This window comes from Rhinoraja longicauda, chromosome 28, assembly GCF_053455715.1.
Source record: "Rhinoraja longicauda isolate Sanriku21f chromosome 28, sRhiLon1.1, whole genome shotgun sequence".
Lineage (NCBI taxonomy): Eukaryota > Metazoa > Chordata > Chondrichthyes > Rajiformes > Arhynchobatidae > Rhinoraja > Rhinoraja longicauda.
In genome coordinates, this window is record NC_135980.1 from 700,342 (window position 1) to 714,407 (window position 14,066).

Genomic DNA, 14,066 nt, shown 5'->3' on the forward strand with positions numbered 1-14,066 from the left:
CCTTCTTCAGACTGATCTGCATCCCAGAGTACTTAAGGAGGTGGCGCTAGAAATTGTGGACGCATTGGTAATCATTGGGTGGGAAGAAGGGCGATAGTGGGAAGGGGCTTGGGGTAGGATCAGCCATGATCGTATTGAATGGCGGAGCGGGCTCGAGGGGCCGGTTGGCCTACTCCTGCTCCTATTTTCTTGTGTTCTTGTGAGCCAACATGTGAAATAATAGGGCAATATTACAAATGCGTAGGAAGGAACTACAGATGCCGGTTTAAACCGCAGATAGACCCAAAACGTTGGAGTAACTAAGCGGTCAGAAAGCATCTCTGGAGAAAATGGGTGACATTTCAGGCCCAGACCCTTCTTCATTAATACATTAATAATGTACGAGTCTTGAACTTCCCGAGAAAATGTTAAACTTTAAATTCCTGCACTTGATCTGACAAGCTTGATACAGGGGATGTGATCACCTGTCAGCTCAGAAGGGCAAACCCGTGGTGCGTATGCTAAACCGATAGTCTCATTTATTGTTGACCATCCTATTAAGTGTGGATGCATATGTCGCGGTTCGTCGATACCACTCAATATCTCGCCAATGAAAAACAGGATGAATATTCAATTCACCAATTTTAGGCAGAATCCACCCCATTCCCCTTCCCCGATATCGCGCCTTCCGTTTCACATCGCACACCACTTCTCTCTTTTTTTACAACTCTTCGACTGTTTTTTACAACTCTCGTGTCAACCCATCTACCTGTCACGGATTTCAGCTCCACTTTTCTTCTCCGACCTGCTCAAGGATTTCAAGCTCGCCCGTGTGCAAACGGGGACCCTACCGATTCTACCCGACCCAGCCGCAGTCCGAACCAATCCCCTGGTTCTGGGATCCCAAGACGCCCAGAGGCTTGTAGATAACATCACCAGTCTCAGCAGACACTGGAGACAAAGGCGTTACACTTCGCACAGCAAGTGACTGCGCCACCATTTCACCTAAACCTGTGCGGAGACATTAATATAACAGGACAAGGGCGCAGCTCTTTCTGCTGCCGGGTCGGTGGCTCTTAAAAGAGCCGTTTGTTGTCGGTGGTGCACTGGCCGTGTTCAGGCGCGCTCCCCGCGGATGCGGCGGGCCAGATGGATGTCTTTGGGCATGATGGTGACTCGCTTGGCGTGGATGGCGCAGAGATTGGTGTCCTCAAAGAGCCCCACCAGGTAAGCCTCGCTGGCCTCCTGCAGGGCCATGATGGCCGAGCTCTGGAAGCGCAGGTCTGTCTTGAAGTCCTGAGCGATCTCCCGCACCAGGCGCTGGAAGGGCAGTTTGCGGATGAGTAGCTCGGTGGATTTCTGGTAGCGCCGGATCTCTCTCAGAGCCACGGTGCCGGGCCGGAAGCGATGAGGCTTCTTCACTCCACCCGTGGCCGGAGCGCTCTTCCGCGCTGCTTTGGTCGCCAGCTGTTTGCGAGGAGCTTTCCCTCCGGTCGATTTGCGCGCTGTCTGCTTGGTCCGGGCCATTATCCTTCACTAGTAGAACTCAGTGCGAAATCCAGGGACTGGAATGACGGAGCCGGCTCTGGGAGCGGCTTTTAAAGCGTTGCTGAAGGGCCGGCCCACAGCCTGTGATTGGCTGGAGTGTAGGCGGTCTATCACAGTGTCCCAGCGCTGAGATTGGCTGCAGGTCTGTCAGCACCGGCCAGCAGTTTCAGAAGGTCTGAGGTCGGCGGAGAGAATATTATCTGCGACCAAATATAGGGTTTAGTGACAGGCAGGGAGAACATTGTTTAGTTTAGTTTCATTTAGTTTAGTTTAGCTTGAGTTTTAGTTTAGTTTATGGTCACGTGTACCGAGGTATAGCGAAAAGCTTTTTTGTTGCGTGCAATCCAATCAGCAGAAAGACTATTATTGTGATTATTATTAAGCCATCCACTGTGTACAGGTACAGGTACAGGATAAAGAGAATAACACTTTGTGTAATATCAAGACCAGTAAAGTCCAATGGAAGATCAAGGGTCTCCAATGATATAGATGGAACCAAGACCACTCTCTAGTGGGTGGTAGGATGGCTCATGGTTGGGAAGAAACTGTCCCTGAATCTGGAGGTATACATTTTCACTCTTCCAGACCTCTTGATTTCTTGGTTATTGCTTTGATGTGGCAAGTCCTGGAGAATTTGCAGGTGATATTCACTTCTAGGAAATTGAAGCTTTCAAACGTCTCTACTTTGGGGTCGTCAATGTACTTTGGGTCTGTGTTCATTTCCTGAGGTCGATCACTAGCTCCTTTGCTTTGCTGGCATTGAGGGTTCAGGTTGCTGTCATGACACCAGGTTACGTGGTTCCCAATTTCATTCCTTTACTCTGTCTCGTCATTATTTGATATCCAACCCACAACGATGGTTTTGCCTGCAAATTTGTAAATTGAGTTGGATTCGAATTTGGCTGCACAGTCATGCATGTACAAGGAGTAAATAAGGGAGCTGAGAATGCATCCTTGTGGAGCACCATTGTTGGGAATTATTTTTTTGTAGGCAGGATGGGGTTGCAGTAAGACACTAATCTGACAACCAGGTCATCTGCAGATGTACATCAACGGGTCAGGCCGCATCTGTGGAGAGAATGGCCAGATGACATTTCTTCTTGTAGAGAGTGATGAATTTCTGGAACTTTCTCCCCTGGCAGGTTGTGCAGGTGTGATATTTAAAGAAGCGGTATATTGTTTTTTAACTTAATCAAAGATTTAACAGCTATGGAGAACTGGCATAGAAGAAGAGATGAAGTCCAGGATAGATCAGCAATGACAATATTGAATGCTGTGGTAGGCTTGAGGGGCCGAGTGGTATACACCTGCTCTGAATTTGTTCATCACTGGGTTGAATTTCAATTCCCTCTGAATGAAGTGCTGCCCATGTTAATGACAAAATAGCTCAGTTCTTCCCATAATCCCACCTTTTGGCCTAACAGGACAATATTAAAAGGTGTTTGTCAGCATCATTATACAGGTAGATTGTTGTAAGATGCACAAAGGCATGATCAGCATTATATTGAACCATGATAAGCATGGTTATGCTGATAAGCAGCTGGGACTGTCGTGGTTACCGGTGTTCAAAATGAAGCAGATGACACGGAGAATTCCTCAAGAAGTTAAAAGCCTTTATTTGTAAACAACGGCTGGAACAATCAGGATGTCAACCATCTGACTGCCCACTTAGTACATCGGGCAGCCTACTTTTATAGGATTCTTCCAACTTTATCTTCTTTACCTTATCTCGCACTCATACTCCTTTTTACAGTCATTCATCTTTTTGCAGTCACCCTGTCTACCCTGCCACCATTAAACCCCACTCATTGATGAATATCTGTATCTCTTCACATTTCACCTTTCACCCTGCCACCATTAAACTTCCAAGTCTCACCCCACTCATTAATGAATGTCTGTATCTCTTCACATTCTGCCACCCTTATCTTCAATTCTGGTTCATCCACCATTCCAACTCATATGTTTTATTCCTCCTCGCTCCACCATTAATTATCGTTTGACAGGGGGTAGGTAAAGGCTAAAACAAAGGAATCTTGTCGAGTGCCACTGAGCAGTTACAGACACGTGTCAAGGGTAAGGAATATCTAGAGCGCCTTAATTAGTTACAGAGAGAGGCGCCTTAATTAGTTACAGAGAGGCGCCTAATGCCCAAGCAGTAACAATGTATAAAATAGTACAATGTCTAATGTATAAAATAATATCATATTATCTCCCATAGGACCAAGCGAAGCCCTGGAGAATTGTAGGTGATGTTGGAGTATTCAAGGCAATCAGGAGGGGTACGAAGGTGTATGAGATAGCAATGGCAGAGAAAGTTAAGACTAATCCAAGAGAGATTTATAAACGTATTTTAACTCGGGAGAGAATAGGTGCCTCCAAAGACCAAAGACAACATCTACGAGTAGTCACAGAACGTTGGGGAGCTCAGCACAAAATATTTTACCTAGGTTTTTCCCAGAGAAGAAACGTGAAGATGAGGGAACTCGGAAAATTAATTGGGGGGTCTTGGGAATAGTCTGCATTACTGTAGCGGAGGTCGTGAGCATCTTAAAATGTATAGCAAAACAAAGGATTGCAGATGCTGGTTAACATACAAAAGGACACAAAGTGCTGGAGTAACACTAGCAGGTCAGAAGAACAGCTCTGAAGAACAGAGCTAGGTGACTCAAAATGCTGGAGTAACTCAGCGGGAAAAGCAGCATCTCTGGAAAGAAGGAATGGGTGACGTTTTGAGTTGAGACCCTTCTTAAGACCCGAAAGGTCACCCATTCCTTCTCTCCAGAAATGCTACTTGTCCTGCTGAGTTACTCCAGCATTTGGTGTCTACCTTCAACTTAAACCAGCACCTGCAGTTCTTTCCTACACATAGGACGTGTTGGTTAAAGATCCTGCTTCAGACAGAATGGTCTCAACCAGAAACATCATCCATCCATGTTCTCCACAAATACTGCCTGACCTGCTGAGGTAATCAAGTAGGATGTGCCCTTAAAAGGTGTAAAATCTCAGCAGCCTCAGCAGCGACATCACCATATGAAGCTAGAGAAGAAATTGTGGGGGCCCTGGTTGAGAGCCGTGTATCATTGTAAGCCACCGGTGAGATACCAGAAGATTGGGGATTGGCCGATGTTGTGCTTCTATTTTCTTAATAGGAAAACCTGGGAACGATCGACAGTGAGTCACGTTGCTGGAGGGATTCAACAGGGGTTGAACGGCGCCAATTCCCAGTCCGCAATGTGACCCGGACAGCATCATGGGTTATGGGAACGCCTTCTGATTGGTGGAGGGAGGGAGGGATTGTGACGCTTCCCCCTCAGGTATCCAATCAGAACGTCTGAGCAGTGTAATTATTCAACTCTCAAACCAACCAATAGGATCCGTTCCAGCTCCATCCCTCATTAGCATAGGGTGACGGCGCTGTCTATTTAATCCGCGCTCCGAATAACTGTTTCTGTATTTGATAAAAAATTCTCTGAGCAAATGCCTGAACAGCAAAAAATAGATCCCAAGAAAGGCGCCAAGAAAACCTTATCGAAGCCAGTGGGCAGAAAACGCAAGAAGTCAAGGAAGCAGAGTTACTCCATCTACATCTACAAAGTGATGAAGCAGGTTCACCCTGACACAGGCATCTCTTCCAAAGCCATGGATATTATGAGCTCGTTCGTCAATGATATATTTCAGCGGATCTCGGGTGAGGCGTCTCGCCTGACCCATTACAACAAGCGGTCCACCATCAGCTCCCGGGAGATCCAGACCGCTGTGCGCCTACTTCTACCCGGGGAGCTGGCCAAACACGCCGTGTCGGAAGGGACAAAGGCGGTGACCAAGTACACCAACTCCAAATAAATATCCACAGAGTACGGACAAAACAAATTGATAACCCAACGGTTCTTTTCAGAACCACGTATATTTTCGGTAAAGAGTAAAATTTCGCCAAGTAATTCTGACACGTTGCTCTCACGATTTTTGCTTCAAATTTAATAAACTTGTTTCTTCCACATTTAAGCATCCGCTGTCCGGGATACCCCTGACAGAACTGCAAATTTCCTCCACTGGAAAACCACGGAAAGTCCACAATTACGTTCTCCTCATGTGGGGCCCTCTGCAATTATACATAATGCCAATTTGGAGCTGACTACGGTGGTCAGCATATATTTACGTGCTTGTTGCTTGTCTTTTAATTGTTAATTAATTACCGTCACCCCGTGTTGTAACTGTCCTGAATCCCACGACAAGTCAAGGCCGCATTGAATTCGCGGACTTTCACAAAACAACTACACAGTGGAGACAAGAAGCTCAGCGGGTCAGGCAGCATCTTAGGAGAACGTGGATGGTATTGTTTCCCGTCAAGAACCTTCTTCAAACTACACTAGTTTCATTTGCGCAGTTTGTGAAGAGAAACCCGTCCATAATCTGCAGCTATTTACTCACTGACCATCCATTGCCAATGGGCGCTCAGGAACAGTTTATTCTTATTTCGATTTGTAACCAGTTGAAATAAATGTGGTGAACAACATTCCCATAAAATCTAGGGATGTTAATTTAGGAGGGGCGTGGCTGCGTTCTGCAGCTGCGGCTCACCGGCAGTCTCTCTGTCTTTTTTTTTGTTGTTGTCTATTTTCATCGTTTAAATGTACGTTTTGATTTATTTTAAACTCTGATTATGTGGGGGGTGGGGGAAACCTTTTTTTCCAATCTCCTCCTCAACGGAGATGTGACCTTTATCGTGTCGTATCTCCGTTCGCGCTACGGCCTAACTCCGTGGAGTCGGCGGCCTCCAGCTGGGATTGACCTTGAAGACTCCGGTCGCAGGGCCTGGACTTACCATCTCAGAGGCGTCGGCCGTGGGCCCTGCAGACCGCAACATCTGGTGTTCGCAGGTCCCTGGCTGGCGACCGGCTTTCAGGAGCTCCAGCCGTAGCAGCTTCGACCGCCCCAAAGCGCGAGGCTTGATCGACCCGCTCGCAGGTCCTGGGACTTTCCATCGCCCGGTGGGGGCTTCAAAAGTCGGGAGCCTCGAACGCCTCGTGGCACCACGGGAGAAGAATGAGGAGGAGATAAGACTTTTCTTTGCCTTCCATCACAGTGAGGGTGTGCCTGGAGCAATCACTGTGATGGCTGTTTGTGTTAAAATTGTAATTGTGTGTCGTGTTCTTTATTTTCTACTGCCGGACCCTGATGTGAGAGGACGCTGGCGCTATTTGTTTGCCGCTTCTCCGCCAGGACAGTTCGTCTGTTTGTTTTTATGTCTTGACCGTTTTGTAAAGCGTCTTTGAGCACTTGGAAAAGCGCTATATAAAATAAATGTTTATTATTATTATTATTATTAGACTTAAAGATAATGGTAAAACTCAAATATAGATATATATATATATATTAGACTTTGCAAGTTAACCGTTTTTCAAATGTCAGTTATGTGTGGAGGGGAGCTGGTGGTTAAAGAGGACGCAGTCTGCGCTCGGCAGATACCACAGCAGAAGAAACTAGTGAATGAAACCACGGCTAAGAAGGAACATAAACCAAAGCTGAGGCGGAAACTGAAAGGCGAACGGAGATAAAACAAAATACTGTAAAACATGCGTGAAAATGGAAGCTTGGAAAGAAAATGAACGTTTCAGAGCCACACCATTTCAGCACTATTCTCTCCCGTGGTTTGTTCATCAGGTTAAAGCAACTTTGGGACAATGGTAAAGTAAGCACGTGAATCAATTATAGAAATAAAAACAGGACATATTGGATGATTTGGCTACGACACCTCCGCCTAGCAGAGCTGGTCCTCACTCTCAACATCTTATCCTTCGACTCCTCCCACTTCATTCCTCCAGATCCCAAGGTGCAGCCATGGGCATTGGTATGGGGCTCCAGCTATGCCTGCCTCTATAGGATACGTCGAGCAATCGTACCCAGGGGTACACTGTCCCTATTCCTGAATATCTCTGCGACATTGACAACTGCACTGGGGCTACCTCCTGCACCCATGCAGAACTCACTGACGAGATTAACTTCACAACTAATATCCTTCCTGCACTCAAATTCACTTGGACCATCTCCGACATATCCCTATCGTTTTTTGATCTCACCGTCTCCATCACAGGAGATAGACTATCGACCGACATCTATTATAAATCTACTGATGCTCATAGCTATGTCGATTGTACTTTTTCCCACCCTGCCTCCTGCAAATACTGTCCCCTACTCCCAATTCCCCTGCCTGCACTGCATCTGGACCATACCAGGACATCTCAGATGTCCTAATTCTTTAGGGAATGGGGGTCTCAATAGACAATAGACAATAGACAATAGGTGCAGGAGTAGGCCATTCCGCCCTTCGAGCCAGCACCGCCATTCAATGCGATCATGGCTGATCACTCTCAATCAGTACCCCGTTCCTGCCTTCTCCCCATACCCCCTCACTCCGCTATCCTTAAGAGCTCTATCCAGCTCTCTCTTGAAAGCATCTAACTAACTGGCCTCCACTGCCTTCTGAGGCAGAGAATTCCACACCTTCACCACTCTCTGACTGAAAAAGTTCTTCCTCATTGCCGTTCTAAATGGCCTACCCCTTATTCTTAAACTGTGGCCCCTTGTTCTGGACTCCCCCAACATTGGGAACATGTTTCCTGCCTCTAATGTGTCCAATCCCCTAATTATCTTATATGTTTCAATAAGATCCCCCCTCATCCTTCTAAATTCCAGTGTATACAAGCCCAATCGCTCCAGCCTTTCAACATACGACAGTCCCGCCATTCCGGGAATTAACCTAGTGAACCTACGCTGCACGCCCTCCATAGCAAGAATATCCTTCCTCAAATTTGGAGACCAAAACTGCACACAGTACTCCAGGTGCGGTCTCACCAGGGCCCGGTACAACTGTAGAAGGACCTCTTTGCTCCTATACTCAACTCCTCTTGTTATGAAGGCCAACATTCCATTGGCTTTCTTCACTGCCTGCTGTACCTGCATGCTTCCTTTCATTGACTGATGCACAAGGACACCCAGATCTCGTTGAACTCCCCTTCCTCCTAACTTGACACCATTCAGATAATAATCTGCCTTTCTATTCTTACTTCCAAAGTGAATAACCTCACACTTATCTACATTAAACTGCATCTGCCATGTATCCGCCCACTCACACAACCTGTCCAAGTCACCCTGCAGCCTTATTGCATCTTCCTCACAATTCACACTACCCCCCAGCTTAGTATCATCTGCAAATTTGCTAATGGTACTTTTAATCCCTTCGTCTAAGTCATTAATGTATATCGTAAATAGCTGGGGTCCCAGCACCGAACCTTGCGGTACCCCACTGGTCACTGCCTCCCATTCCGAAAGGGACCCATTTATCCCCACTCTTTGCTTTCTGTCTGTCAACCAATTTTCTATCCATGTCAGTACCCTACCCCCAATACCATGTGCCCTAATTTTGCCCACTAATCTCCTATGTGGGACCTTGTCGAAGGCTTTCTGAAAGTCGAGGTACACCACATCCACTGACTCACCCCTGTCAATTTTCCTAGTTACATCCTCAAAAAATTCCAGTAGATTTGTCAAGCATGATTTCCCCTTCGTAAATCCATGCTGACTCGGAATGATCCTGTTACTGCTATCCAAATGCTCAGCAATTTCGTCTTTTATAATTGACTCCAGCATCTTCCCCACCACTGATGTCAGACTAACTGGTCTATAATTACCCGTTTTCTCTCTCCCTCCTTTCTTAAAAAGTGGGATAACATTTGCTATCCTCCAATCCACAGGAACTGATCCTGAATCTATAGAACATTGAAAAATGATCTCCAATGCTTCCACTATTTCTAGAGCCACCTCCTTAAGTACCCTGGGATGCAGACCATCAGGCCCTGGGGATTTATCAGCCTTCAGTCCCATCAGTCTACCCAAAACCATTTCCTGCCTAATGTGGATTTCCTTCAGTTCCTCCATCACCCTAGGTTCTCCGGCCCCTAGAACATTTGGGAGATTGTGTGTATTTTCCTCAGTGAAGACAGATCCAAAGTAACGGTTTAACTCGTCTGCCATTTCTTTGTTCCCCATAATAAATTCCCCTGCTTCTGTCTTCAAGGGACCCACATTTGCCTTGACTATTTTTTTCCTCTTCACGTACCTAAAAAAACTTTTGCTATCCTCCTTTATATTATTGGCTAGTTTACCCTCGTACCTCATCTTTTCTCCCCATATTGCCTTTTTAGTTAACTTTTGTTGCTCTTTAAAAGAGTCCCAATCCTCTGTCTTCCCACACTTCTTTGCTATGTTATACTTCCTCTCCTTAATTTTTATGCTGTCCCTGACTTCCCTTGTCAGCCACAGGTGTCTCTTACTCCCCTTAGAATCTTTCAACCTCTTTGGAATAAATTGATCCTGCAACCTCTGCATTATTCCCAGGAATACCTGCCATTGCTGTTCTACCGTCTTCCCTGCTAGGGCATCCTTCCAGTCAATTTTGGCCAGCTCCTGCCTCATGCCTCTGTAATCCCCTTTGCTATACTGTAATACTGACACTTCCGATTTTCCCTTCTGTCTTTCCATTTGCAGAGTAAAACTTATCATGTTGTGATCACTGCCTCCTAATGGCTCTTTTACCTGTAGTCCCCTTATCAGATCAGGATCATTACACAACACTAAATCCAGGATTGCCTTCTCCCTGGTAGGCTCCAGTACAAGCTGTTCTAAGAATCCATCTCGAAGGCACTCTACAAACTCTCTTTCCTGGGGTCCATTTCCAACCTGATTTTCCCAGTCTACCTGCATGTTGAAATCTCCCATAACCACCGTAGCATTACATTTTTGACACGCCAATTTTATCTCCTGATTCAACTTGCACCCTATGTCGAGGCTACTGTTTGGGGGCCTATAGATAACTCCCATTAGGGTCTTTTTACCCTTACAATTTCTAATTTCTATCCATACTGATTCAACATCTCCTGATTCTATGTCACCCCTTGCAAGGGAATGAATATCATTCCTTACCATCAGAGCAACCCCACCCCCTCTGCCCACCTGTCTGTCTTTTCTATACGTTGTGTACCCCTGAATATTCAGTTCCCAGCCCTGGTCCTCTTGTAGCCATGTCTCAGTGATCCCCACAACATCATACTTGCCCATGACTAACTGAGCCTCAAGCTCATCCACTTTATTTTTTATACTACGCGCATTTAAGTACAACACTTTAACTTCTGTATTTACCTCCCCTCTCACATCGGTCACAAATGGCCCTGCCCTTAATTTATTTTCCCCTCTAGAACTTCTGTTCCCATTCTTCCGAGAGTCTTTTGCAATATCTCCTGTATTCCCTTTTACCTCATCTTCATATTCACAATTTGTTAACCCCTCCCCCCCACTACTTAGTTTAAAGCCACAGGTGTCGCACTAGCAAACCTGCCTGCCAGAATGTTTGTCCCCCTGCTGTTAAGATGTAACCCGTCCCTTTTGTTCAAGTCACCCCTAGCCCAGAAGAGATCCCAGTGGTCCAGAAATCTAAATCCCTGCTCTCTGCACCAGCCCCTCAGCCATAAATTCATACCCTCTATCTCTCTGTTCCTGGCCTCACCAGCACGAGGTACCGGTAGCAGTCCAGAGATAACCACCTTCGACGTCCTACTTCTCAGTCTTTTTCCTAACTCTCTAAACTCCCGCTGTAGCACCTCCTTCCTCTTCCGCCCGACGTCATTCGTGCCCACGTGCACAACGACTTCAGGTTGATCGCCTTCCCTCATAGATGAAGCAATCACTACGGTCTCCACGATATCCCGCAACTCTGCTCTGGCTTGCCCTCCCCCCCAGTCACAACAGGGGCAGAATCCCCCTAGTCCTCACCTTTCACCCCATCAGCCGTCGCATACAGCACATAAGTCTCCAACATTTTCGCCACCTGCAAGGGGATCCCACCGCTAGCCACATCTTCCCATCTCCACCGCTTTCAGCAGAGACTTCTGCAACTCCCTAGTTAACTTGTCCCTTCCCACTCAAACCACCCCCTCCCCAGGTACTTTGCCTTGCAACCACAGGAGATGCAACACCTTTCCCTGTACCTCCTCCTTCGATCGGTCCAAGGACCCCAACAATCTTTTCAGGTGAGACAGTGGTTCACTTACACCTCCACCAATCTCATCTACTGTATCCGCTGTTCCAGGTATGGACTCCTATAACTGTACACCTCCGCTCAGTACTCCCAAACCTACCTGATCTGCCGGTTACTAAATTCTCTCGCCCTCGCTCTCCCCATCCCTCTCAACCTCCCTCTCTACCTCCCTCTCTACTTCCCTCTCTACCTCCCTCCCTCCCTCTCTACTTCCCTCTCTACCTCCCTCTCTACCTCCCTCCCTCCCTCTCTACATCCCTCCCTCATTCTACCTCCCTCTCTCTGCCTCCCTCCCTCCCTGTTTCTGCCTCCCTCCTCTCTACCTCGGTCTCTCTCTACCTCTCTCTCTCTCTCTCTCTACCTCCCTACACTTGAACAGGTACATTGAGAGTAAAGGTTTCAAGAGACTTTGGACTAACGTGGGCAGGTTGGATTAACGTAGATGGGCCATTTTGGTTGGCATGGACAAGATGGGCCAAATGACCTGTTTCCATGCTGTATGATTTCGTGGCACTCAGAAATTAGAGCAAGATTTTATCATGTTGCTATTCAAGAATCTAAACAAATTTCATTGTTTTTATATTGTAATTGTTTTTAAAAGTAGATTATTTCAATACATGCAAAAATCAAAAGTTAATTCACAATAACGTTATTAAATTTAGTTTACTTCAGAGATACAGAGTGGATACAGGCCCTTCGCTCAATGATCCCCGCACATTAACACGATCCTACATAAATGTACAATTTTATCAAGGCAATTAACCTACAAGCCTGTAAGTCTTTGGAGTGTGAGAGGAAGAGGATCTCCTGGGGAAAGCCCACATAAATCATGAGGAAAATGTACAAACTCCTTACAGACAAGTACCCGTAGTCAGGATTGAACCCGGGTCACTGGTGCTGTAAGGCAGCAACTCTACCGCTGGGCCTCCGTGCTGTCCCAGGTGTCTCACCAGGGGGCTGTCATTTATTGTGAAGGTGCTGTATGACTTCCCAAATTGCAACACCTCAAATGGTCAGGTGAGAGTCAGCGTGTAGGAAGGAACTGCAGATGCTAGTTTAAACCGAAGACAGACACAAAGTTACTTAGTGGGTCAGACAGCATCTTTGGAGCAAAGGAATAGGTGACTTTTCGGGTCGTGACCCTTATTCAGTCTGAGTTAGGGGAAACGGAAAGGAGAAATATAGACGGTGGTATACAGAAATATACAACAAATGAATGAAGGATATGCAGAAAGTAACAATAATAAAGGAAACAGGACATTGTTAGTTGTGGGCTAGGTGAAAACGAGTTACAGCCAATGAAACTCAGCAGGACGACATTTAAACTAGTACAACGACTAGGGTGGGGACGGACGGACAGAGAGGGGATGCAATGGTTACTTAAAGTTAGAGAAATCAATATTAATACCGCTGGGTAGTAAGCTGCCCAAGCAAAATATGAGGTGCTGTTCCTCCAATATACCTTTGACCTCACTCTGACAATAGGGGAGGCCAAGGTCAGAAGGGCCAGTGATGGAATGGGAAGGAGAATTAAAGTGTTTGGCAACTGGGAGGTCAGGTAGGCCCAGGCAGACTGAGCAAAGGTGTTCAGCGAAACAAACTATGATTGTTCTCACCTGTAAGAATCCACACCTTGAACAATGGGTACAGTAGATGAGGTTGGAGGAGGTACAAGTGAATCTCTGCCTAACCTCAATGGACTGTCCCTGGGGACAGGTGAGACAGGGAGGTGTTGCCACTCCTTGTGTAGTAGGGGAAAGTACTTGGGAAGGGAGTGGTTTGGGTGGGAAGGGGATGAGTTAACCAGGGAGTTGTGGAAGGAACGGTCTCTGCGGAAAGCGAAAAATGGTGGAGATGGGATAGTTAGTGTCTGATACTAGTACTCATGCAGTTTTATTTCATGAGATTTCCGCTAACGACAAAAAATAAAGTGTTCGTCATCCTTTTGCGTTATTCTAAGTAGCTCTGAAAAGAGCCTTGGGGTTGTGTTGTGGTGAAGCAGGCCTTTATTTGCAGCTGGTGTATTTGGTGACCACTTTTGTTCCTTCAGAGATAGCGTGCTTGCACAGTTCCGCGGGCAGTAGGAGGCGAATGGAGGTCTAGATCTCACGAGGAGAGATGGTCTGCCGTTTGCTGTACCGGATAAGTTGGGAAGCCTCAGACGTGATGCGTCGAAGATGTCGTTAATGAAAGAGTTACTGATACTCATGGCCGAGGAAGCGATGCCCGTATCTGGGTGAAACTACTTCAGCACTTTGTAGATGTAAATACCGTAGCTCTGCCTCCTTATTTTTCTACATTTCTTTTCACCTTTACGGTTCTTTTTCGCGGCTGCATTCTTTGCCCCTCTTTTCGGCGCTCTGCCATTTGATACCAATTCAGGCATGGTCAGAGATGGTCATTGCGTGGAAAGTGTGTTGTGTGCGCTCTTTAATAGCTGACTATATGC

At 46.5% G+C, this 14,066-nt stretch overlaps 2 protein-coding genes and 2 pseudogenes across 2 annotated transcripts; 2 read left to right on the forward strand and 2 right to left on the reverse strand.

Moving 5' to 3' along the window:
- Nucleotides 1-14,066, forward strand: part of LOC144607435 (histone H2AX-like) — a 128,975-nt pseudogene that overhangs the window by 855 nt on the left and 114,054 nt on the right.
- On the reverse strand, nt 1,096-1,506 carry LOC144607277 (histone H3-like). Its single transcript, XM_078424007.1, has one exon. The coding sequence runs from the start codon at nt 1,504-1,506 to the stop codon at nt 1,096-1,098; it is 411 nt and encodes a 136-aa protein (XP_078280133.1).
- LOC144607282 (histone H2B 1/2-like) lies at nt 4,959-5,370 on the forward strand. The gene has a single exon (XM_078424011.1). The coding sequence runs from the start codon at nt 5,005-5,007 to the stop codon at nt 5,368-5,370; it is 366 nt and encodes a 121-aa protein (XP_078280137.1). The 5' UTR covers nt 4,959-5,004.
- LOC144607280 (histone H2B 3-like) lies at nt 13,624-14,003 on the reverse strand (annotated as a pseudogene).